A 27,174-nucleotide genomic window follows, 5' to 3' on the forward strand; every position below is an offset into this window, starting at 1 on the left:
TAGCAAAATCAGAGCTCTAAAACACACAACAGCAAGACGCAGACAAGCATCACAAGTGTTTTTGTCCAGCAAATGTTTTTAAAAAACGCTGTTGCACGACATATGTATCTCCAGCCTAAGCTTAAGGATTCTATACTTACAAACTTCTTGCCTCTTTTGGCCGTCGCAGTTTTAAAATTACATTGTACTCACAGATCCCTGGTCTCATGCCAACTCTCCATCGCTGCTCCAGTGTCTGCAACAGGGATGTCAAAACTATAGTTGCATCACCGCTGCAGCCAATCACCGAGCTCAGCAGCTTTGCCAATGAAGGCAGCACAAGCTGCTGAACTCGGTGACTATGTGCACTACAATCATGTCACCTCAGCAGTCAGTTACTAAAGCAGTGTCGGACAGCCAGAACTGGACCCAGGAGGGAGAGTACTATATGGTAGAAGTCTTTTAGCTGCTACATAAAAAAGGCACGTCTTTACTTCTACCCTGGCACAGAAAAATGTTATGAACATAGTCACCACCACAGACCACCATCATCTTCTCCAGCCTCAGGATCACAACATTAATCAAAACATTATACCTTGGCATAAACCTGCTTGTATTCCTCCACGAAAAGCCAATCACTGCTCGAGGGTGGGCTAGGTACACAAAGGAAAAGTTGACATCAACCTGGCTTCCCTTTTTCTCTAGGACTTCATGAGGTAAAAAAGAGGTTTTCCATCCAGTTAAAGGGTACCAGACCTTCATCAGACAGTCGTCCTGTTGAGAGATTTGCATTTAGCATTCAGCCATGAATTTTCCCTCAACATTCAGATCATTTAGTGGCTCTTTACGGCTTGGCAGTTTCCCCGTCTGTTTTTTGAGATGATTAAAAGTTCTTATAAAAAAAAAAAAATGTCGCAATGAATCACAGTTGCTTTTGGTCCCATTTCCTTTTACAAAAAATTGGGAGAAAATACAAAGTGCTTCATACAAAGCTAATGAAGTTACGGAAACCATGAGAATGCTCAGCTGTTTCATATCAGCTTGCAAAGATCGGCCGCATACATGCTGAAAAAGGATCATTCGCCAGTTTCAGCATGTCAAACTGACCAAATCATGGCATAGTGACTGCAGAGCTGGATAAAATATAACTTATATCTTTTAATTTCTCTTCTGTATTGCAGTGGAATAACCTTTTACTTCAAGGGGTATTTCCATCTCCAAGGTCCTACCCCAATATTTAGTAGGTGTAATAATAAGAATATTAGCAAATACTTCCAATTAGAAATGTAGTATCGTTTTTTTTTGTTTTGTTTTTTAATTTGAAAGAGACTTTCCTCATGTTCAGGCATTGCAGCACCTTAGGATAGCCATGGTTATGACCACTAGCTAGCTGTCACTTTATCAGTGGACGTAACCATGGATACCTAAGGTCCTGCAATGCCTGCACATGAGGAAAGAGACCTCAAAAAACTACAACAACTACCACTACTACTACATCATATTGGGATAGGATCTTGGAGATGGGAATAACCCTTTAAGAGAAGTCCTAATCTAAACTTTACAAATTAGCATTATCACAGATTGAACAATATAAGGAGGAGGTGTCATGCAGGAGAAAAAAAGAAGAACACATCCCCATAACAGGAGAAAGCCTGTTAGCTGTGTGAGACACGTAATGACAGACAGTCTGCTCTCCTCACTGGTCTCAGTGATTACTAACAGATTTCATTTCATACAGTCAGTGTAAGGAAAAGAGCAGTCAATCAGATTGGACAAGTTCAACATTGTAAAAGGAGAGCTGCTGGAGACAAACCTATGTTTTGCTGCACCGTCCCCACCCCCACGATGGTTGCCCAAAGATGAAAGATCAAAGTGTTAGTTACCACACTTCTCTGCTCTATTCCCAGGACTACTGTATGTAATCACACACAGCTCTGCAGTGAGATCAGACTGTCATTACATGTGGGACACATGAGAAAGCCTGTTCTAAGGTATGGTGGGGGCGTGTTGTTTTTTTCCCCTGTGTGTTGCTGCTTGCTTATGATTAGCTAATCTCATGAAGGGGAAGAAGTGCCTGCTACCAGTGGAAATCTCAAACTAGTGAAAGATTCTCTTTAACCACTGATGAGATTTGTCTTGCTAGAACCTTCATTCTATTCCCAGATATCACTCCAGATAAATACTATAAGTGAAGATGCTTATGTATTCTGCTATCAGTTTATGATCCTGTATATAACCCTTGACCCTTACTTTACAGCAGCAAATAACTCTAAAACCTTTTCTCTTCAGAAAATATAACATCTTCTGTTTATTCTGTGAAGATTTTAATGTTCCTGAACTGAAATCTGGTCTCTGACAAGCAAATAACAAGAAAATGTGGAGACACGAAACACTGTTTGCTGACCTTTTATAAATCTACACTATGATGGAACATCACGAAAAGCAATTTCCTAATTTAGAGTTACCAGTCATTCATCTGGTAAAACAGGAAAACCTCAATACCCTACAGCTCGCCTTGCCAGTCTGACATTTCAGTCTCCTTTTGTATTATCTTGAGCTAGCAGAAATCTGAATAATCAGGAACATAACTAAAGTGGGTGCAGTGCTTGAAGTTGTACCTAGAGCATAGGAAGACCCAAATAGTCCCTTTGGCCCACTTGAGAAGACCAATGCTATTAAAGACCGGTGATAGTCAGAAGTCCTGTTGGCGAATTTGCATTGAGGCACATAGGAAATAACCTTCAGCTACACAATTTTCTTTTACAATTGCTAGAGATACCTATGAGTAGACATTGGGATATGAAATACCTGCATATATAATTTTGTATATACACTCCCCAACATTGAAATTGCAACACCAGGAAATGTTGTGGAATTATGGAAATCATAGGATCAATAGACATGTTAATCATATGGAGTATAAGCTTGACGTGCAGAAATGCATGGTCTTAAATGCCTTGGCAGGCTATCAGTGTGGTTATTAACCCCTTCACGACATTTGACGTACCTATACGTCATGGTCAGGTAGAGGTTCCCAACCAATGACGTAGTTACATCATGGCGATCGTCTCGCCTTACATGAGAGCAGAGCCCTAACTGTCACATCCAGTAAGAGTGCTCACAGCGGGGGTTCCCTCTCCTGTTCGATCAGCACGCCCACAACGTAATTGTGAGGGCCTGATCGCTGTCATGGCAACCTAAGGTCGTCTGGGTCTGGGCCTACCAGCTATGGTGCCCTATTTAGACCATGTGAGAAGAATGGTCTAAGTAAGAGTTTTCTGGCAGTTTAACACTGACAGGTATAATGTATTGCAATGCATGAGCATTGCAATGCATTATACCATCAATCAGAGTGATAAAAGTTAAAGTCCCATAGTTGGACTAAGTTTTTTTTTTTTTTTTTTTTAAATTGCAAAAATATTTACGATAAAAAAATCACTACAATAAGAGGAAGAAAAAAAAAAATCACAAAATGAAAAAAAATGTATACTAATAAATACCGTAAGTATATTTATGTAAAAACAAAAACATTTGATATCGCCGCATCCGGAACGACCTGATCTATAAAACTGTCATACTAGTTAACTCCTTCAGTGAACATCATAATAAAAAATAAATAGAAAAATCATGGGGTTTTTTTTGCCATGTTTTTATCACATCGACAAAAAAGTGGAATAAAATTTAATTAAAAATTCAAACTTAAATAAAAATTGAATCACTAAAAAAAATCATCTTGGCCCCCAAAAAAGACACCTAATCACTTATACCGCACCAGAAACAGCATAAAAAAATAAATAAAGTCAATTCTTCACCTGCTGATTTGTTCATTCTGCCTCCCAAACATCGCAGCAAGTCTCGGTACACATTTATCCTGCGCTCTGCGCTGAGCGCTTACACCGGGGGTTCCATGCAAATCTCTGACATACATGATTCAGATGGAACCCCCAGAGGAAGATTCCCAGATGGAGTAACTGTGGACACAGTCTATCCTATGATTAGGGCGTGTCCGTCTTTTTAAGCATGCATAAAAGCGCAGTCTGCCACAGTTTTGTGCACCTCTAAGGCTATTTGCACACGTATAATGGTCCACTGCGGATTTTTCCGCAGCAGATTTGATAAATCGCTGCAGATTTATCGTGGATTTACCGCGGGTTTTCTGCAGATTTCACTGCGGTTTTACAACTGCGGTTTTCTATAGGAGCAGCTGTAAAACCGCTGTGGAATCTGCAGAAAGAAGTGACATGCTGTGGAATGTAAACAGTTGCGTTTCCGCGCGTTTTTTTTCCGTAGCATGTGCACAGCGTTTTTGGTTTCCCAAAAGGTTTACATTGTACTGTAAACTCATGGGAAACTGCTGCGGATCTGCAGCGTTTTCCGCATACTGTGCACATACCTTAAAAAGAAAGACATCAGTGAACAGAGGCCAGACAAAGTCCAGAGTAACTCTGCTGCCTCATTATAGTGAATGGATCCCTCAGGGATTTCATCTGAATCACATCATTTGGAGATTTAGGTGGAAACCCCGATGCTCAGTGTAAGTGCTCAGCGTAAAGTGCCAGATAAATGTGATCCTAAATGTTATGTAAAATGTTCCCAATAAAAGCTTCACCTCAATCCACACAAAGGAAATTCCCCACTCAGGTCTGTCATCTGTTTGCAATTTTCACTTAGCAATATCTATTGCGGATTGTTTCTGGAATACATCATTACACTTGTAGGTAAATGCTTAGAGGGGTGCAATTTCCAAACTGGGGCCACTTGAAGGGGTATTCTGCTCTTCTAGCACTTAGGGGCTCTGCATTTTGAGTCTGCAAACTATTCTAGGAAAACCTGTGCTCAAAGAGTCAAACAGCGCTCAAGAATTCAATTGGTGCTTCCTTTCCCAGCCTTGCCGTGCGCACAAACAGTAGTTTTCCACCACATATGGGGTATCGGTGTAGTGAGGAGAAATTACACAAGTTGTAGGGTCCATTTTCTTTTTTTACCCTTGTGAAAATTACAAATTTGAGACTGAAGCAACATTTCTTTTGCAGAAAAAAAATTGTTTTTTTTTTTATTTTCACAGCTCAATATTGTAAAATTATGGTTCAAGGTGATCACTACACCTTTACATAAATTTCTTGAGAGGTGTAGTTTCCAAAATGGGGTCCACCGTTTAGGCTCTTCAGGGGCTCTGCAAACACAATATGACATCCACTATCGATTCCAGACATTTTTGCCTTCCAAAATCGTGCTCCTATCTTTCTCAGCCCTGCTGTGCACCCAAACTGTAGTTCTGCACCACATATTAGGTATCGGTGTACTAAGAAGAAATTACACACCAAATTATAAGGTCCATTTTCTCCTGTTACCCTTGTGAAAATGCTAAATTTGCAGCCAAATCCTCAAACAACCACTGATAACCTCATTGATGGCATGCCAAGGCGTGTAAGTGCGTTTATTTCTGTGCCTGGACCTCATACTTGATGCTAAATAAATCAAGTTATTTTTAATACGGTTTCCAGTTTCTCACCATATGCATATCATTAACATATCTATTGCTCCTTTTACTTTCATACCTTCTTTTTGATGTTGCAATTTCAATGCTAAGGAGTGCAGATACAAATATATAACAAAATAGAGTTTCCTATAACCAAAAGGTCTGTATCTCCAGTCAGTAAACGCAGCACTAATTGTTATGGGCTGAAGACCTTTAGAAGTGTTAATCAGGATGCACCTACCAAAGCTTGATCATTTACAGTACAAAGGGCTAACACTAGAGGTGAGATCACAAGGCCAGCTGGTGCACACTCTGGGCATAGAAATGCAATGTTCTAACAAAGGGTCTCTTCCTGTTCTCCCACCTGCACCACATATGTGGGAGTCCTTGTTATTAAAGTGCCTTCCTTATTTTGGATGATTTTGATTTAATCTTCTAAGGAGGGGGGCAGACCAAGGAGAGGACACTCCAAAGTGGGTATAACAAGAAGGCACCAAGTGTGATAGCGGGGGAGGGGGGGAGGGACTGACTGTAGATACAGACCTGAGTGTAGGAAGCATCACTTTCTGCTAATTATGACATTTTTTTTAAATGGCTGTAAAATTTAGGAATTATTGTCTCTTTTAGTAACAATGTAACACTGATTTTGTTTTAGTTTTATAATATTTATTTGATTCTGGGTAGAAACTGCACTTTTCTACACTGTTATGGTCATGCTTTCTTTGCAGACAGTCCCTTAGAATAAGGATGATATTATGCAGTGTTCTTATGTCACATTAGTGTTGTCAATTTCTTGATATTATTGTTGAACAGTATTCTTGTGATTTCACATTTTTACTGTCTAAAGTAATAGTATTTGTTATGCCGGGTGCACACGATCTTGGACGCAGCACATGTCCGCTGGGTCCAAAGCGCTGCCATCTATTGAAGGCAGGTGATTCCACATGTGTTCACTGAACCTTGCAGATTCACAGCGTTCAATACATTGTGCGGGTGACATTTCTCTTGTGGAGACTAATGTCTCCGCAAGAGAAAATGACATGCTGCAGTCTGGAGAGACGAGCCACATGTCCGTCTCCAAGGTTCATCCACTGGCCTCTGTGGACGCATAGTGGACATGGGATATCTTGAAATCCCATAGACTATGCTGTAACATTTGTCTGCTGCAGATTTGACTCTGCAAAAGTACGTAGAATCCAACCCACAGCAACTCCGGATCGTTTATGAAACCTCATTCACAGTTTGTAAAGAAAACGTACAACTGAAGTAAACTGGTACTGCGGATCCACCAGTGAAAGGAATTTGTGCCATAGCGTTCAACCTTTAAAGCGCAAAAGATCAATCTGTCTCAAAGCTGCAGCATATCCGCAGCACAATACAATGTGGGTCAGTCCATCACCTGTTTCCAATTACGAGCACAGCTCTGGGCTATGATACAGACCTGCAGCCCAAGAATTTAGAAGCCTTCTATGGAAATTATTTTGTGTGTTATAGATAGTGGAAATTGGCGTTAGAGCGTGGATTTTTCTAATGTTCACCGTTTGCCAAAAGGAACGATAAGTTCTGAAATTCCTTTGTACATGACTCATCTAGTGGGTGACAGCAACAGGGTGATCCCCTAGGTCAGGATATTTAAGGGAGCAGGATGAGCACAGATGAGTCACACCCATGATGGAAAAGGAAACTGAACGGCCATCTGAAGCGGAGGCAGTAAACGCCTTCTAGCTGGAAGTCTAAGGACGCCATCTGTCACAGAATCATATGCCTGGATAATCATGGATGCCGCAGCCTGACTTTAGAGGATAGAGGAAAACAACCAAATCTGGCATTGCTAAGCTGCTAAGATATGCATGTTATCATTATGTTTTATCTTCATTTTACCACCGTTTTCCCAGCAAAATAAAGAAAATGCAATTCTATGAGAATTACAGTATCACTTTAAGATATAGAAAAGCAAATTACTCATCGGAGCTGCAAAAAAAAAAATAAAAAAAAAAAAAATCGGAGAAGCACTGAAAAGGCCTGAAAATAGAAGAATTTTTTTTTTTCATTTTGTTTGTAAAAAGAACAGCGTTATAGAGAGATATCACAAGTTTAGTCGCCTCCTTTCTGCACAGTGACCTTTAATGAACGACGTGTCAGAAATCTCTTACCTTCCCTGCAGTCGCAAAGTATTCGCCATCCGGGGACCATTTCATCAGAAGCACGGGCACTGCAGTTCTGTGAGCAGAGACGTTAAATATTCATGGGCATAGTCTGCCGTTTTGCAACATATGGAAATTAGATCAATAAATAAAGAGAACTTGCTTGTTATAGCGGGTGATTAATCATTTATGCTACAACCTAAATGATGGATGGGAAATTATTTTAGCGTGGTGCAGTATGAGGTCAAGTATAAAACGGATTAGGAAAACTGTTCTGACAATAAATTGGCCCCGGTTCTCGCCCATGCACAACATTTCTCCAAAATCTCACAGCTGGGGTACTATGTCCTGAATTCCTTTCTTCCAATATACGACGTTGCAGTTCCTATGGAGCACATACATGTTTTACATTCACCCCATCTAAATTCCTGACCTATGTCTGGTCTAGTACGGTCAAAAGTCAAGGATCAACAATCCTAAATCCTCTGAGTCACCAATGATAAGCCCTGCATGTAATCACAAGTACATCTCAATATAGATTCCAGGCTTCACTGCAGCCATGCCGCGGCTTTAAGGTACCGTCACACTAAGCGACGCTGCAGCGATACCGACAACGATGTTGATCGCTGCAGCGTTGCTGTTTGGTCGCTGGAGAGCTGTCACACAGACAGCTCTCCAGCGACCAACGATGCCGGTAACCAGGGTAAACATCGGGTTACTAAGCGCAGGGCTGCGCTTAGTAACCCGATGTTTACCCTGGTTACCATCATAAAAGTAAAAAAAAAAAAAAAACACTACATACTTACCTTCCGCTGTCTGTCCTCGGCGCTCTGCTTTCCTGCACTGACTGTGAGCACAGCGGCCGGAAAGCAGAGCGGTGACGTCATCGCTGTGCTTTCCGGCTGGCCGGCGCTCACAGCCAGTGCAGAGAAGCAGAGCGCCGGGGACAGACAGTGGAAGGTAAGTATGTAGTGTTTGTTTTTTTTACTTTTACGATGGTAACCAGGGTAAACATCGGGTTACTAAGCGCGGCCCTACGCTTAGTAACCCGATGTTTACCCTGGTTACCAGTGAAGACATCGCTGAATCGGTGTCACATACGCCGATTCAGCGATGTCAGCAGGGAGTCCAGCGACGAAATAAAGTTCTGGACTTTCTGCAGCGACCAACAACATCACAGCAGGATCCTGATCGCTGCTGCGTGTCAAACTGAATGATATCGCTAGCCAGGACGCTGCAACGTCACGGATCGCTAGCGATATTGTTCAGTGTGACGGTACCTTAAGGCTATGTTGACACATTGTGTTTGTGCTGGGGTTTTTTTTAATGCAAATTAAAAGCAGCTTTGTACAAAAAGATATGAGATTTCAGAAATCTCATGCACACGTTTTTTTTTTCCTGACTAAATTGAAAAACTGTTGCAAGCCACTTGTTTCAGCGTTTTTTCACAGACAGAAAGCAATGAGTAAGTGCAAAACCGTTTTTGCTGCACTTTTAGTGAAAAGCAGATACAAGATGTGAAACCCATTTATTTCTGTGATTTTTTCAAGAGTAAACCTTAATGTCTTGGTGTCCTCACCCCAGCAAGGCAGTTAAGATTAGTACAGTTTAATTAAATTAGTGATATGTGTTAAAGTAAACTACAGCCGACCAATAGGCGAAATTGAACAATGCCTGACCAACTTAATGGCTAACCAATGTGTAAAAGTAAACAGTGCTCAGCCTACAAAATGCTCTGCTAATGTCTATGGCAAACTATTCCCCTTGCTGTTTTTACATTTGCAATTGTGCATTTTTTCATGAACCTTTTTGCTCAGAATAGTCACTAATTTTTTCTGACATAAAAATCGTTTTCTACTAAATAATTTGATCAAATTGCATTTTTTTTTCCAAAAACATTTTATGTTTTCACATACCATATTGTCTTGCCTTGGTGCCCTAACACCTCGCCTTGTTCATTATTGTATGGTGGCAGCAATCAGAACATTTGTATTTTGAAAAATGCGGCAAAAAAAATGATTTCTTGGCAGTAAAATAGTGAAGACAAAACAAGCTTTGCTGGCTTTTTTGCTGCACCTTTTTGCCAAGAAGAGGGGTTTTAACTGCAGAAAAAAAGCAGCAAAAAGCAAAGTGTGAACAAAAAATGCTAAATTCTAAGGCTACTTTCACACATCAGGTTTTCAGTGTCAGGCTAAATCCGGCGAATGTTGGAAAAACTGGATCCGGCGCAGATTGTAAAAAACTGATTCGACGGATCCGTTTTTTTGACGGATCCAGCTAGCATATCTAGATTATTGGATAAAAAAAAAATTTGGAGCATGCTTAGTTTAAAAAACCGGATCAGGCCGCCGGATCCGCATTTTTCCGGATCCGGCACCTTCCGGCTCCCATAGGTTCCATTCTAGCAAACAGCCGGAAGCGCTTCAGGCTTTTTCGCCGGAGACAAAAAACGTTGCTATGGACGTTTTTTCAAGAAACCGGAAGCGGCATATTTGCGAAAAACTGTACGGAACGCAATGTCATCCGATGCAATCCAGCACTAATACAAGTCTATGGGGAAAAAAACTGATCCGGCAGCAACATTCGCCTGATCCGTTTTTTTGAAAATTAGCCGGATTTTGCCTGACACTGAAAACCTGATGTGTGAAAGTAGCCTAAGGCTTTGTTCAAACGTTGCAGCTTTTTTTTCTGCACCAAGAACTAGGTTACTTGCATCAAAAATGCCAAGTATAATACGCACTTTTTTTGCAACCTGTTTGTCACTTGTTTATTAAAAAACATTTGGAAATAATTGACATAATGTGCCTTTGGCAGAAATGCAGCAGGGCGCAAAAGAGGCACAAAAAAAAAAATAAAAATCCGTGTGAATGGGATTTCAGAAATCTCATTGAATATGCTAGTACTGAAAACTGCATTTAATGCACCAAAAACGCTGCGTAAAAAACACAGCAAAAACGTGTGAACATGCTCTTAACAGCCAATAAAAGATTCCTTAGCACAGACAATATTAGTAGTAGGCTTTATTATTCTTTATCAATCGTGCAAAAAACGTAGTTAGTTCAATCTTACAGGAATACCAATGACAAACATCCAAAGTATGGGGACAGGTGAACATGGAGGTCTCTGCTGAATGTCCGTCAAACTGTTGCTCCACTACTTTATACTGGTGACTTGTCTTACGGTGGTGGTCTAACACCGGTCACGGAGAACAATCAGCTGCTCTCAGTGCCAGTGGCCAGAAGTTAGCAGCTGTGGAGCTGAACAGCACAGCCCCCGCAAACTGTGCAGTGGCCACTGCCGCTCCACTCCCATTAACCTAACAAGGGTGGATTTGCCGTAACCCGGCAGCGGCCACTGCACAGTTGATGTAGCCGAGCTGTTCAGCTCTGCGACTACTAACATCCAGTTACTTCAGGCATCAAGAACAGCTAATCGCCGTGTTTGCTGGGTGGCAGACCCCCACCAGTCTGATATTGATGACCCAACTCTAGCATAGGGCATCAATGTAAAAACAATGGAGCAGCCTATCAAATGATGACGTTTGGGGATGGCACTAGAGTATGGACTGCATCATTGCAGGGGGTTAATATACATTACTGATTCTCCACTAAACCTTGCAGATGGCATTACATGTATATGTGAGAAGTGAGCTGGCATCCTTGGTCTGACATGCTAAAAAGTGATTCAGATTATGTGTTTCCATTCCATCAAACACCAAAATTATACAGTATGCAATTTAGTGGCGAGGAGCTTCTTACTTCAAGCACTTTGTCATATTATAAAGGACTGGGTTGGCTTCAATCAAACAAAAACTTGGAAAGAATAACAATGGGGCAGGCTGAAATGGCCAGTTTCACTGAACGTTTTGGGCAGGGTTCCTTCTGAACCTGTGCTTCGGTAAGTTTGTCCCAGCACACGCTCCATTCCACCCACCAGGACAGCATAATATACGGGATCAGCCCAGGCACACATGTATATACCGCACTTCGTTCATGGAGGATGTTGGACTAGGGACACGTTATATCACATAAGAAATGACATCTGTAACCGTAGAACATGTTCAGGACCGCCGCTGCAGGACCAAAGCCTCTTCTCAACTTACTTGCATTGCCAGATACAGTTCCAGTCATTCAGGGCAGGGTGAACTTTATCCTCTATGACGTCTCTGTCAAGATCATCCTCATCCTCTTCTAGAATATCACTGGAAGGTGGTGCCCATAATTGCAAGTAATCAGTGGCTGTCAGCAGTCTGTTACCTGCAGATTACCCATCATTATAGAGATAGCAAGAAAGATCTTTCAGCTCCAGGCAGAGCAAAATTACATTATTTATTTTATTGTACATCAAATGCCTTAAAGTGAACTTGTCAGCCGATCCATGCTGGGCGACCCACGGGCAGCCTGAATCAGAGACCGGCTCCTTCATTTTAATAATCTCTAACCACTGCAATGTTTCAGGGAAAACAAGGCTGAAAACACAGCTGGAGACGAGGCGACTAGTCCAAGAGCTTATCCCCACACAGCTACATTGGCAGGTTTTTAGCCACACAACACATAAGACGACACTTGGCAGTCTAGATGAGCAGCCAGGTAGAAATTGGCAAGGACATGCCTCTTGGACAAGTCACTGGCCAAAATTTCAACTAAGTATGTCTCTGAAAATGCTGGAACATTTAATGGTATCACCAAGATGTTTGTAGCGCAGGAGTCGGATTCATGTTCCCCATGGTTCGGGCAGCATGAATCAGATGACCATGTCGCTTTACACTTTCCCTTTATTATGTCATCCACAATTGACATGTACATATTTGCAAGTAATCTTTAACATAGCATCTGCAAAACTACCGCCCTCTGTTCCTGTACAGCACACGTACCTAGCAGGATCCATGCACCCCAGCAGTATCACTAATAAAGGGCTCTACAAGAGTAGCTTCACTTTCTGGACCATTTTCCTAAATTGAATGTTGTGCACTACTAGGACAACCCCTTTTCATACCCCACACTTGGCCCTGATAAAAAAAAGTTTATACTCACCTCCCGTGCAGGCGCCATTCCCGCGGTACAGGCACTCACTCTCCCGGGACTCCCATGCAGTTGTTATGACACGTGACCCGGCAGCCAATCAGCGCTGGTGTCATTGTCTCCGCCTCCCGACAAACTGAACATGAAGAGGAAGTCTGGCTGCTCTCTGACTTCCTCTTCATGTTCAATCAGTCCAAAGGCGGGGACAATGACGCCACCGCTAATTAGGCGCTGGGGTCACGTGTCATAACAAAGGCACCGGAGTCCCGGGGAGAGAGTGCAGATACCGCGGGAATGGCGCCTGCACGGGAGGAGAGTATAAACAACCGCATGCGAGCCCCAGAGATAGCGAGTGCCAACACCGCGGGAACAGCATCGGCAAGGGAGGCGAGTAGAAGCGTTTTAATTTTATCTGGAACAAGAGTTGGGCATGAGAAGGAGCTGTCAAAGTAGTCCGGTCTTCTTTGACAACTATCTAAGTTAATGAGGAGTTATTTTTTTCCCTTACATTTTATTACCACCATTTTGGGGCACATACCGTATATGTTATTGATTAAGGTTTTTTTTTGAGAGAAGGAGAAAATGCAAAAAAAACAAGAATTCTACTATTGATATTTGCAGTCTTTCTTACATCCTTTTCTGTGCAGTAAAATCATTACGCTAACATCATACTACGATTCGATATCAATGCAGCAAATAAGGGCTCATTCAAACGTCCGATTGTCATGTACGAGTGATATCCTTGTTCTTCACGAATAGTCTGATTTATCCTGGACCGAGCAGTTAGCGAAAAGCCATGGAGACCAGTCCGATTTTGATCAGAGGGTCGGATCAAAATCAGCAATGCAAATCAATGGGGTCTGCAAAAAAAATAAAAATCTTTTCATGGACCGTCAAGAGAGGAAATAGTGGAGAAACTTTTTTTTTTCTTAAATTTCTCCACGTACAAATAAACGAACGACACTCTAATCAAACTCTGATCAGTGTCATCACAATAATCAATCCCTTATTCTCGTACGTGAGAAAAATCAGTAGTCTGAATGAGCCCTAACATGTATAGATTTTTGATTACCGAGCATCTTTAAGTCCCCTCCTCCAGGTAAGCAAGAAGGGAAAAAATACTAACTATGCAGTTTGCTATCAACACTAGATCAAGAAATAGCAATAAATCCAACTCCGCCAGTAAACATGGAGCCTTACTTACCCTGAGGGTCCCAAGCCAAATTAAAGGTCACAGAATTGAGGAAAAACTGTCCCATTCTAATCCATTGATATTTAAGTTGCTAAAAGATAAAAAAAAAAAAAAAAAGATATGTTTTATGTTAATATTCATATATGACGTTTTCTACTTTATTTGGTGCGAACATGATTTCTGACTTTTTGTGCAGATCACAACAAAAACTGGCCGAAACAACTTATAAATAAGGAGCAATGTTCAAAAGCTGAAAAAACAGAGATCTGGAATAACGGCCCAGCCCTGCTGCTAACTAACCACAAGTAAGTGAAAGAAATTATGACGGAGAATTCCAGGCATCACAAATGGCAGGATTGCCACCCACAATGTTAGACTAAGACCATCCGTTGTGTTACAGGAGGAAATAAATCGGCAAAGAATTTTAAAGCCAAAAATCAAGCAAATGGCGGACATTAAAAAAACCCTCAGAAATAAAGAGGGGACTGCACATCGGAGGAACCCAGAAAGAAAGAGTTAAAAGGAGGGCACCTGTTATTTAGCTATGCGTTAGCGTATAACTACCCTTTTCATTCAAGTTTTTAAACATTATACATGCTGCTGATTGGTGGGGTCCAAGTCCTGAGTTAAAACCCTCCCGCTCCGTTGTTATCTGCATGCACAGATTGGTGTGAGTAAGTCTATGGGTCCGTCCACCTTTCTGTGAGAGTGAATGTATGGACCTACAATGGAGCCCGTACACCGCTCTGTGTGCACAGCTCATGCAGGAAAGAGATTAAAGGAAATGCGTCATCAGAAAATAATCTATTGGGCTATGTTGGACTTGTACTTCCTGTGCTTTCAGGAGGCATTTTCAGCAAGTCTCCATATTATCAAAGGCAAGATTACGATGACACAGCTGATAGGACTAATCATAATAGTTGATGTCACAGCGGTGCCTCCTCCCCTCCCTTCATAATTCTTTTACACACTCAATAAAAATCGATGTGAAAACTTTTCTGCCCAATGATAGGGTAGATACAATATTTTTATTGCCTGTAATTGCATTTTATTGAAATGTTGCGGCGACCAAAATAACGTAATTCATAGGAGATCTGCAATGACAAGCACAGGGGTCTTCTTTAGACCTGGCTGTCATGACAACACATCGGCATCCCACGATCACATGACAAGAGCTACAATGGGCAGGTCTTATGACGCGCATCCGGTTTGCGCAAGTTAAATGCAGCTGTCAGAGATTGATGGCGGCATTTAACATGTTAACAGCCGAGGGTGGATTGGATTGATTCCACCCACAGCTGTTAGCGGTAGATCCGGACACTTATGCCTCTAGTACCAGCACCAATATCAGGGGTACTTTACTGCAAAATACTGCGACTGTGCCCGACTTCTCCAGTAACAAAACATTATATTATGCACCAATACTTTATTATCACAAGAATAAAAAGGTGAATTCTACCCGTATTGAAAAAAGAAAAATGTCACAATATATTGCTACTTACACTGTTCCTTTTGTACGAGTTCGTTGTAGCAAGTGGTTCAAATATACAAACAGTGTTACCATAAGAAGCAGCAATCTGCAAGAGAAAAATCAGATGTTCCACAAGTAAAAAGCCTGAATTGTATCTGATTATATTTATACCTTATTTCTGCCCATGGGGTAATAAGGATGAATTTTCAACGTCTTATTCCTACCAGGGATACTAATGTTTCAGGTGCCTCTTATCGCCTTTCCTTGACTAAAATAGTCCGCTTTTTTTTTTTTTTTACCAAACTGACCATGCTTATTAAAAAGAAAAATTGGGCATGTTACAGATTTTTAAATAGTCGGTGCCTCAAAAAGTTTGTTAAGATGTAAAAAATACCAACAATAGTGTTTAGTCTCCAACTTTTAGATGGACTTAATAAAGCACAATAGAGAGAATATGGCACCTATTTTTTCACAAATCTATGCCTGGTTATAGGAGGTGTAGATTTGTTTGTAATTAAAAAATGTCCAAAATGTGCCAAATGAATGAAAGCAGATCTGTTACTAGATTTCACAATAGAAAGTACACACATGATATTGATTTGTTAAACCTGACGAGACTAATGTACTTACCTTGAAAACCATGTCAGAATCTATATATTTAATTGTCTAAGGGTTTTTCCGTCTGTCTGTCTGTCTGTCTTGCAAATCCCGCGTCTCTGATTGGTCGAGGCCGCCAGGCCTCAACCAATCAGCGACGGGCACAGTATCGACGTAGAAACCCGCGTCTCTGATTTGTCGAGGCCGCCAGGCCTCGACCAATCAGCGACGGGCACAGCGACGATGATGTCATAAAGGAAGTAGACATCCCGCGTCTCTGATTGGTCGAGGCCGCCAGGCCTCGACCAATCAGCGACGGGCACAGCATGGCGACGATGATGTCATAAAGGTTGCCTCGACCAATCAACGATGGGCACAGTCTGCCGCGAATTCGCCTCGACCAATCAGCGACGGGCACAGTATCGAAGTACATGTCATAATGCTTGCCATGGCGACGATGTCATAAAGGTTGCCTCGACCAATCAGCGACGGGCACAGTCTGCCGCGAATTCTGGAATCATTATTGTCCATATACTACGGGGACATGCATATTCTAGAATACCCGATGCGTTAGAATCGGGCCACAATCTAGTGGCTGTATAATCCTCATATTATTATTATTATTATTATTATTATTATTAATATAGCACCATTAATTCCATGGTGCTGTACATGAGAAGGGTTACATCAAAATACAAATATCACATACAGTAAACAAAACTAACAATGACCGACTGATACAGAGGGGCGAGGACCCTGCCCTTGCGGGCTTACATTCTACAGGATAAGATATAGTATAGTATAATAACTGTTAGTATCAAGATATACTGTACATTAGTGCAGCTGTAGAATATAATAGCTCCTGAGTGTAAACGTATTCAGTCTTCGTCCATCGAGCCTGATTAATAGTGGCATCTGGTACCAAGCAGTGTGAGATCGAGACACTAAGGAGCGGTCAGACACGCTAGGTGGGCGCAGATTGAGTTTAAATGGATTATACAGCCATTCTGATGAGGATATTCAAAGTAAATACACCAGCCTCATCAGGTGTGAGAATCTATACAGTTAGTATTCTAAAATATGGCGATAGAGCTAATTGAGGTGTAATGTAGACAATAATACATATCTATATATATAATTGCCTAAGGGTTTTTCTGTCTGTCTGTCTGTCTGTCTTGGAAATCCCGCCTCTCTGATTGGTCGAGGCCGCCAGGCCTCGACCAATCAGCGACGGGCACAGTATCGACGTACAAATCCCGCGCCTATGATTGCTCGAGGCCGCCAGGCCTTGACCAATCAGCGACGGGCACAGCGACGATGATGTCATAAAGGAAGTAGAAATTCAGCGTTTCTGATTCAGCACAGTATCGACGTAGATGTCATAATGGTTGCCATGGCGACGATGATGTCATAAAGGTTGCCTCAACCAAACAGCGACGGGCACAGTCTGCCGCGAATTCTGGAATCATCATTGTCCATATACTACGGGGACATGCATATTCTAGAATACCCGATGTGTTAGAATCGGGTCACAATCTAGTCTAGTAATATATATATATGGCTTGCGTACCCAATGTTAAAGATAGGGTACACAGGACGCATGCCGATGTAGGCAGAGCTGAAGGAAGAGGCGTGCCAGTGGGCGGGGCTTAACAGAGGAACTACGCAGCCCTCCGCAAAGCCCTCGTCCGCAAATGTGAAATCAGCCTTACATACTGTAGTTTTTAAAGTGGAGTCATTACATTATGTTATCAAGTTGCACTCACTTTCCTAAATTGAAGTTTGACAGCTGCTGTGACAGAATGTGAGCTTACTACTGAGGTTTGTAGATTGGGGGCACCATTTCCTGTAACTGGAGTCAGTTAGTCACAATGCAGTAATCCTGGCAGTGGAATCAATGCGCTCCACCTTCTACGGTCAGCCATACATGACACTCGGCAGAGGAGCTTACCCGGCCTTGCTGTTGGGAACACTCCACACAGCTGACTTGGATATTTCCATGCTTAGCACCAGGAATAATCTGAACACACTCAAAGTCGTGTGCGAGTACAACAATATCACAGCCGGATCCGTAGGCCTGCAGACAAAAATATACAGAGAAAGAGTCAGTAAGCACAAAAATATGGAGAATGAAAGCACGAGAAATACTCCAAAAACAAAGAACAGAAAACGAAATGTCTGAGAATAGATTAGGTCATTTCTTATAGTCGGCAACATTATATCCAGATTAGTGATGAGCGAGTGTACTCGTTGCTCGGGTTTTCCCGTGCACGCTCTGGTGACCTCCGAGTATTTGTTAGTGTTCGGAGATTTAGATTTCATCGCCTCAGCTGAGTAATTTACAGCTATTAGCTAGGCTGAGTACATGTGGGGGTTGCCTGGGTGCTAGGGAATCCCCACATGTAATCAAGCTGGCTAATAGCTGTAAATCATTCAGCTGCATTAAAACTGAATCTCCGAGGAGTCATAAATACTCAAAGATCACCCGAGCGTGCTCTGGAAAACCCGAGCAACGAGTATATTCGCTCATCACTAATCCAGAGGTGAATGGTTCTGTGCCCAGTATGAGAATAATTACCCAATAGCACTGTATAAAGAGAGAAGATACAAGAAATATAGAAAGGACTGGGAGGGAAGGAGCCAGGCGTATCTCAGCGGTGATTATTGGGAGAAGCCAATCACTGGAGTCACAGCCCGACTAAGGGTACCGTCACACAGTGCAATTTTCATCGCTACGACGGTACGATCCGTGACGCTCCAGCGTCGTAACAATATCGCTCCAGCGTCGTAGACTGCTGTCACACTTTGCAATCTACGACGCTGGAGCGATAATTTCATGACGTATGTGCGATGTAGAAGCCGTTGGTTACTATGCGCACATCGTATACGATATATGTTACACCATGCAATCATGCCGCCACAGCGGGACACTAGACGACGAAAGAAAGTTTAAAACGATCTGCTACGACGTACGATTCTCAGCAGGGTCCCTGATCGCAGGAGCGTGTCAGACATTGCGATATCGCTCGAACGTCACAGATATATCGCTCGAACGTCACGAATCGTGCCGTCGTAGCGATCAAAATTTCACTGTGTGACGGTACCCTAAGGCTATGTGCACACATTGCGGATTAAGCTTAGAAATGAATCTCTTAGCAGAAAACGCAGGTGCGGATTTGACGCGTTTTTTGTGCGGATTTTGTGCAGATTTGCTGTGGTTTTCTTGCGGATTTCATGCATTTTTTACCCTTGTTGATTTCTATAATGGAATAGGTACAAAAACGCTGCAGATCCGCAAAAAAGTAGTGACATGCTCCTTTTAATCCGCAGCGTTTCCTCACGGAATTTTCCGCACCATTGGCACAGAGTTTTGTTTTTTTTTTTTTCTCATTGACTTACACTGTACTGTAAATCAATTGCGGATCTGCAGCGTTTGTGCACTGCAAAAAACGCTGCGGATCCGCAATAAATCCGCAACGTGTGCACATACCCTAAGGGCCTGTGCACACAATGCAGATTTGTTGCTTTTTTTTTTTTCCTTTCTGTACAGATCTGTCACTAATCTGAAGGATTTCTTGATGCCGGCAAAGTGAATGAGAATCCTAAAGTCTCAAGCACACGTTGCTTATTTGTGACTTGCAGATTTGGTGTTTTTGCTGCAGATTTCATCCATACTAATGAGGGGGGAAAAATCTGCACCAAAAATGCAGCAAACAGGCCTATTTTATGTTGCGTCTTTATGGAATTATGTTGCAGAAATCTCTGCACTGAATACATAATGTGTGCACATACCCTATAGGGCTTATAGAACCCTGCTAAACTATATGGCTCCCGCCTCTCCTCTGACTGGTAATTTTGGGAGGAGACAGAAACCTGCTGAGAGTTGCCTTTACTATATAAAGAAATAAAAAAATAAAAAAAAGCTAATCGACAAAAAAAATTAAATAAAAATAAATATCACACTCACTATGAGCCATAATACATGGTTTGCACAATGATTACAGTGAAATTGCAAGAGCAAGAAGAAAAAGTTGGGAAATGATGGGAATCACAGGATGGACAGACCTGTTGTCACGGTCAGCTGCAGCCGCTGACGCGGCCCAGTCCCATAGATGTCCCCAAGCTGACCGACCTCAGAAAGCGTGGGGCGCGAGTCCCCCGGGGACGCAATCCGGACCCTTTATACCGCAGAGGAAGACGCGCGCCCCACGCCTTCTGAGGTCGGTCAGCTTGGGGGCATCTATGGGGCTGGGCCGCGTCAGCGGCTGCAGCTGACCGTGACACCTGTTCCGAATATGCAAATGATGGAAAAAAATGAAAAACTTTCAACACATCTGAATTTATTCAGTATCAAGTACGAGCGCCATGTACAGAAATCCACGCACTTACATGTCTTGGCATGTTATCTATGAGGTTATTACATGGGAACCAGTCATGTAAAATAACACCTGCAGATATAGGGTTAATATGTAAGTTAATGAGTTGTGACATTGCCGATAGATGCTACTGAGCAGTCGGCGCCATTTTGAGAAATATATATATATATATTTTTCAAAATAAATGTATATCACTAAATAAAATAGTTTAACACATGTGAAGAGCAGAACAAAAATGATTACCTCAATGAACAAAAAAAAAAAAAAAAAAAAAAGAATTTGTGATAAATATTGACCTGTCCATTCAAGGACATTTTAGCTATAGTATGAAATCCTGTTTTTCTTGTCTGTGGAATTGCCTTTGTACTGTTTGTTGTGAAACTGCCGCCCACGAAACTGTTTTCTTTTCTTTTCTTTCTTTCCTGTTTTGTCTCTTTGTTTAAACATGCAAAACTTGTATAACCACTAAACCTACTGAAACAGCTATATAAAGAAGGGATAGCACATTGAAGGCAGGCGTGCTTCAGAGACTTCCCAGTGATACACTATACAAGACGTGTCTTGTGTATTATTTCTGGTGATTCACCACTTCCAAAGGCTGCTCCGACTGAGTGTGATCCCGACATTTCCTGGTGCCTGAACAGGGACCCGAGGTCTGTGTATTCCTTCAAGAACACCGGCAGAATACGAACGAAAAGAGAATCTGGGATAATGGACGGCAGATGAACAAAAACCTGGCCAGGTAAGAGACACTGTTAGATCTCTTATATCTGCCCTGCACTGTCCGTAAGATTTTCTGTGTCGTGTTCTTTAGCGGGTAGTTCTAGTAGAGGAGGATACCTATAGCTCGGGTTCTTGAACTATTTAGGAATTGATCACCTCACGGAGTACGACATTGAATGAGAGTGAATGTGAATAGAAGGTGTGTGGAAGTTGGGAATAGCCCTATAAGCCGCCCAGGGGGTTGAAACAGAAGAAGTGACTGTCCCACTGGGCAACGTGGTTGCGTCCTTTCGGGGAGACCTCCGCGCCTATGTTCAATCTCTGATCCTGTCTTTGACAAAAACCTGGTGACGGATAAGTGTATGATAGTATGAGCCCAGGACAGATAAATTAGCCTGGAACAAGAATACGTTGTATGTGATAGTATAAGCCCAGGACAGATAAATTAGCCTGGGACAAGATACGTTGTATGTTCTTTTTCTGTCTGGTTGCATTTGTGTTTGCTATAGGTGTAGGAATCAGGATTTTCTTACATCAACACAGTTTAAACATCCTAGCTCCTTAGGAAGAAGGTAACGAGGTATTCTCATACCCAAACGCCACCTAGGGCAAGAAAAAGACATCCTAGCTCCTTAGGAAGAAGGTAACGAGGTATTCTCATACCCAAACGCCACCTAGGGCAAGAAAGCTCAGGATAAGAAAATGGGGAATAAGCAAACAAAGTCGGAACCAGAAGAATTAGATATCTATACTATCATAAAGGAGAGAAGTGGTGAAGATGCCACTAAGGGGCTGAAAAAGATTTTTAGTAAGTTTGGAGTTACTAGGGCAGAAGCTTTTAGTAGAAAACTATGGGAAGGAATTCAGGAAAGGAAAAAAGGCATAATCAGAGACAAGAAATGGATAGATCAGATCCAAGCATTGATTGATGTCTCTAGGGTAGCAGAAAATGAGGGATGGACATATAATCAACAGAGTAAAAAGTGGTGTATTAGACCCACAGGCTGTGGAGAAAAACAAAATGTGGAATCTAAAAATACCCCACCCCCATACCTTAACCCACATGCCCCATCTTTTCTCCAAACACCACCTCAAAGTTTAGCCGGACCAGGAGGATGGGTATGTCCGCACTGTGGACAACAAAATCCAGACTGGAGAAATGATTGCCTAGCCTGTGGTACACCTAGACATGGCGCTGTACTTGCCCCTGTTAGGGTAGTACCAAGACCCTTTAGGGAACCTGGTGCTGACGGAGTAATGGGAACTAGATATCACCAAACTCGACAATATTTCCCTTGGTCCCCCGCTGAAGGCATGTCTCTCTTGCACAACGCACCAGATCCCACCCAGTGTCCAGTTAGATTTGCACAATATATACAGCAAATTATGCAGACTCACGCTGGAGTTTGGGCAGATGGAGAAGAATTATGTAGAATGAAAATGACTCCTGGACTTTTCCAGGAGCTATTAGCAAATCTACAGGTACATAGGCCCCAAGCAGGAGATGGTGCCTTACAAACGATAGAATCAGGTACACAATTTGTAGATCACTTAATGGTTTTCATGAGGGAGAGACAGAGGCAGAGAGGAACAACGGGAGTGGTGGCTCAGAAATCTGGACAATCAGTAGACGAATATTATCTAAGTGTAGAAAATAATTTCAGAGATGAAGGCATGGATCTAACCGCTCCAGGAATGATGAGGTTAGTTACAAAAAACTTTATAGATGGATTGTCTCCAAAAGTGAAGGAAAAGCTTAAGGCCGCAACCCCTGATTGGAGAACCTTGGAAGACCCACACCTGGCTAGACAGAAAGCTGTAGGGATAGAAATGGACTTAAGAGAAAATTCTAAGCCAGTAAGAATTGCACAGGCTAATACTGGCTCTGCTAATCAAAAGTTTACTTGTCATTACTGTAAGAAGCCAGGACATTTCCAAAGGGAATGTAGGAAGAGAAAAAAAGATATAGATTCAGGAACCTTTGTACCCAAAAATAGGATAAATAACCCAGTGCCTGATCAAACAGACAGCTCAGAATGACTGAAAGTTATGCAGGTCTCTCTTCCTTCTAGAAGACCAATAATACAAGTTGAAGTTGAGGGTAAAAATGTACCTTTTCTGATAGATACGGGAGCAACATCCTCCATTTTAAATCAGGACTTTTTACCATATCCTGACAATATATCCTCAAAGGTTACACATGCAGAAGGGTATGATGGTAAAATTCAGGCGTTGCCCTTTACAAAACCTTTAAATGTGAGCTTTGGCCCTAAAACTTTTGTATCCAAATTTTTATTTGCTAAAGGTGCACCTACCTGCTTGTTGGGTACTGATGTCTTAAGTAAAATGCATGCAAACATCCATTTTAGAGAAGATGGCACAGTTATGCTGACCATCCCTGAAGATGCAGAAACTCTGGAACCATATGTTAGAATACAGGCAATGGAGAATTTTCCCGAAATTTACACTCAACAAGCAAAAATTGACTTGACTCGGGTTCCTGACAGCCTATGGGCAAAAGGAGACACTGATGTAGGATTTTTATCAGTAGCTCCTATACTGTTAGAAACTGCCCCGGGAACCATATTACCTCAGCTTAGGCAATACCCCATCAGCGCCCAGCAAGAACAGGCGATTTCTCAACAAATTCAGGATTATGTGTTACAAGGTGTTTTGGTAGAAATCAGGTCACCCGCCAATACACCCTTATATCCTGTTAAAAAGAAAGTGTCCTCCAAAGAAACTATGGTGAAATATCGCATGGTGCACGACTTACGGGAAATCAATAAGGTTTTGGCACCGGTCACCCCTGTGGTACCGAATCCTCATACCTTACTGTCTCAAATTCCCAGCACTGCTGCATATTTTACGGTAATTGACTTATCAAACGCATTTTTTTTCTGTGCCACTACATAAGAACTGTTGGCATTTGTTTGCCTTTACATTCAAGGGTAAACAATTAGCATGGACAAGATTGCCACAAGGTATGGTACACTCACCAACTTTGTACTCTGAAGCAATGCAGACCGTGCTAAAAAATTTCATCCCAGAACCAGGAGTAGTCATTCTACAGTATGTAGATGACTTACTTATTTGTTGCCCTGATGAACAGACGGCAGTTACCTCAACTGTTAATTTCTTAATTTTCCTAGCGCAAGAAGGCTGTAAAGTAAATAGACAGAAACTCCAGGCTTGTCAACAAACAGTCGTGTTTTTAGGTCACTGCATATCACAGGGCATCAGACACCTCACACCTCAACGTACGGAAGCCATACGTAACATGCTTGAACCCAGGAATCACAAACAGCTGCGTGCTTTCCTAGGTATTGTTTCACACTGTAGACAGTGGATCATACATGCAAGTCAACTCATGCAGCCTTTATATGACTGTATTGCCAACACACCATATTCACTCAGTGAAGAGGCTAAACAGTCATTTTCCTCTTTGAAAACAGCACTGGTATCAGCTCCGGCTTTGGGACTCCCAGACTACACTAAACCTTTTCAATTGATGGCAGCTGAGATATCCTCACATGCTACAGGGGTGCTCACACAAAAACATGGAAACAAACAGAGACCTGTGGCATACATATCAGCTCATCTGGACCCTGTAGCTAGAGCCGCACCTTCTTGTGTAAGAGTAGTAGCCGCAATTTCACTGTTATTAGATAAAGCTTCTGAGATTGTTCTTGATCACCCACTTCTAGTTCAGACCACTCATGATGTACATGGCATTCTTAACCAGGTCCAACCTAAACATATTTCAATGGCCAGACACCTCCGTCTCCAATGTTCCCTACTACTGCCGCCCAACATTTCCTTTGCCAGGATTCAGACTCTTAATCTCGCGTCTTTGCTCCCTTTAGAGTCTGAGGGGGGTACCATACCTGAGGAAACTGCACTCTCCAACTCCTTTGAAACTGCACTCTCCAACTCCTTTGACCCATCAAAGTCAATGCATGATTGTGTACAATTAATGGAACAAGAGACTCAGGGCTTATGTAATGTACGTGACAAGCCACTCTGTAATGCTACATTTGAACTTTTCATAGATGGCAGTAGATATGCAGATATGAATGGACAATTTCATACAGGTTATGCGGTAGTAACTCAGCATGAAGTGCTGAAAGCAGAACCTCTCCCTGCTAATCAGTCTGCACAAGAAGCAGAACTTACGGCATTAGTTGAAGCTCTAAAAATAGCCAAAGATCAGACAGCAAACATATACACTGATTCTAGATATGCACATGGCATTATTTTCGATTTTGGCGTAATATGGAGAGCCAGAGGTTATATGACTGCTTCAGGCCAACCTGTTAAACATGCCTCCCTCATTAGACAGATTCTGGAGGCAGCACAAGAAACTAAAGAAATAGCGGTGATAAAGGTAGCTGCACATGTGAGACTCGACACCGAGGAAGCCAGGGGTAACGATAAAGCCGATAAGGCAGCAAAACAGGCAGCACGTAAACCCTTACATCATGCCCACACACTAGATAGCTCTGAAGATGATGAGGAAAGATTAAAGGAAGCTCAGAAACAGGTAGACGACGAAGAACGAGGGCAGTGGCAGAAAAAAGGGGCAGAAGATCAGCAAGGATTATGGAAAAAAGGAACTTTGTTGTGTTTACCCAGAGCCTGGTACCCCGCAGTGGCAAGTGACCTCCATCTACCCACGCATGTGTCGGCAAATGGTATGACGCTCAAGGTAAAAGAAAGGTGGTTGGCTCCAGGCTTTGGTAATTTTGCTCGGAACATGTGTGCTGCATGCGCTATATGCCTGGCACACAACCCAGGTCAGGCCATTAAAACCCCAACCAAGCATCATGTAAGACCACTGTATCCCTTTCAAAGACTCCAGATCGACTACATCCAACTTCCTAGGTACAATGGATACGAATATGTGCTTGTGTGTGTGGACATGTTCTCAGGGTGGCCAGAGGCTTATCCAGTTCGTAAAGCCTCAGCAAAAACTACTGCCATTAAAATAGCACATGAACTGATACCCCGTTACGGCATGCCTGAGGTGATCGAGTCAGATAGAGGTATCCATTTTACTGGGGAAATATTCCAGAATGTTATGAAAATGTTGGGAGTAGAAAACCAGTTTCACACTCCATATCATCCACAGAGTTCAGGTAAAGTGGAAAGATTAAATGGGACAATAAAATTAAAAATCCAGAAGGCCATGGCAGAAACAGGAAAGCCTTGGACCGAGTGTCTACCACTTGCCCTGTATTCCATCCGAAACACCCCAAGGGGGAAGGCTAAGCTGTCACCACATGAGATTCTTTTTGGTAGAGCAGCAAATTTGGGTTGTTATTTTCCACAACAACTGATGTTGAATACTGAGACTTTAACTGCTTATGTACAAGAATTACAAAAACGTTTAACTAAAGTGCATTCGCAAGTTTTTGCTTCCCTTCCAGATCCAGAAAATCTCGAAGGAGGCCACAAGTTGGAACCTGGTGATCAAGTCTACGTGAAAAGACACACCAGAAAGACTCTGGAACCGAGATTTGACGGACCTTTCCAAGTCCTGTTAACAACTCCAACAGCAGTCAAGCTTGAAGGAAAGGCATCATGGATACATGCAAGCCATTGCAAAAAAGCAGTATAAGACTCATGATATTGATGTTAATAATGTTAACCTCAACGGAGGCATGGGAAAGACTGAATTCTCTAGCCCCTTTGAACAATAGATTCGTACAACATCATAGAAAATGAGTGCATGACTTGTTAAATAATACGCAACCCCTGGCAGATTGTTGGATCTGTACCCATTCACCAGTATCAGCCACAAGTATACCTTTTCTAGCAGTTCCCGTGTCAGCTGAAGAAATATTCGCTTGGCCTAATTGTTCAGACAACCTGGCAATACTAGACTATGGAATACTACAATCGCCATACCAATTGTGGGATGGGTAGAATTTCCTTGGTGGCAGGGCAATCTTACAGGAAAAATAGACAACTTACAATATTTAGCATTCAAGGGAGGAAAATGGGTACCTAGGAATAAGACTGGATTAACTGATTTAGGACAGGTCCCCACTGAAAATCTACAGCTCAGTTTCAGTACAACCACCCCTTCCTCTGATGCTTTCAAACCTACAGTATTGGAAAGATACATACATAATAGAAAATGGGAACATTCTGAGTTGTTCCCCCAAGGTGATGCAGACAGTTGTACAA

The 27,174-nt window shown here is 42.2% G+C and overlaps 1 protein-coding gene across 3 annotated transcripts in view; it reads right to left on the bottom strand.

Annotated features, from left to right (window-relative positions):
* Positions 1-27,174, bottom strand: part of DMXL2 (Dmx like 2) — a 199,236-nt gene that overhangs the window by 126,136 nt on the left and 45,926 nt on the right. For all 3 annotated transcript variants that reach the window (XM_069766009.1, XM_069766008.1, XM_069766010.1), the window contains exons 2-7: positions 17,835-17,960; positions 15,318-15,392; positions 13,828-13,906; positions 11,705-11,858; positions 7,612-7,678; positions 575-753 (exon numbers count right to left, since the gene is read on the bottom strand). In XM_069766009.1, the coding sequence (XP_069622110.1) occupies positions 575-753; positions 7,612-7,678; positions 11,705-11,858; positions 13,828-13,906; positions 15,318-15,392; positions 17,835-17,960 (680 nt within the window). The remainder of the gene's footprint in view (positions 1-574; positions 754-7,611; positions 7,679-11,704; positions 11,859-13,827; positions 13,907-15,317; positions 15,393-17,834; positions 17,961-27,174) is intronic.

This window comes from Ranitomeya imitator, chromosome 4 (genome assembly GCF_032444005.1).
Source record: "Ranitomeya imitator isolate aRanImi1 chromosome 4, aRanImi1.pri, whole genome shotgun sequence".
Lineage (NCBI taxonomy): Eukaryota > Metazoa > Chordata > Amphibia > Anura > Dendrobatidae > Ranitomeya > Ranitomeya imitator.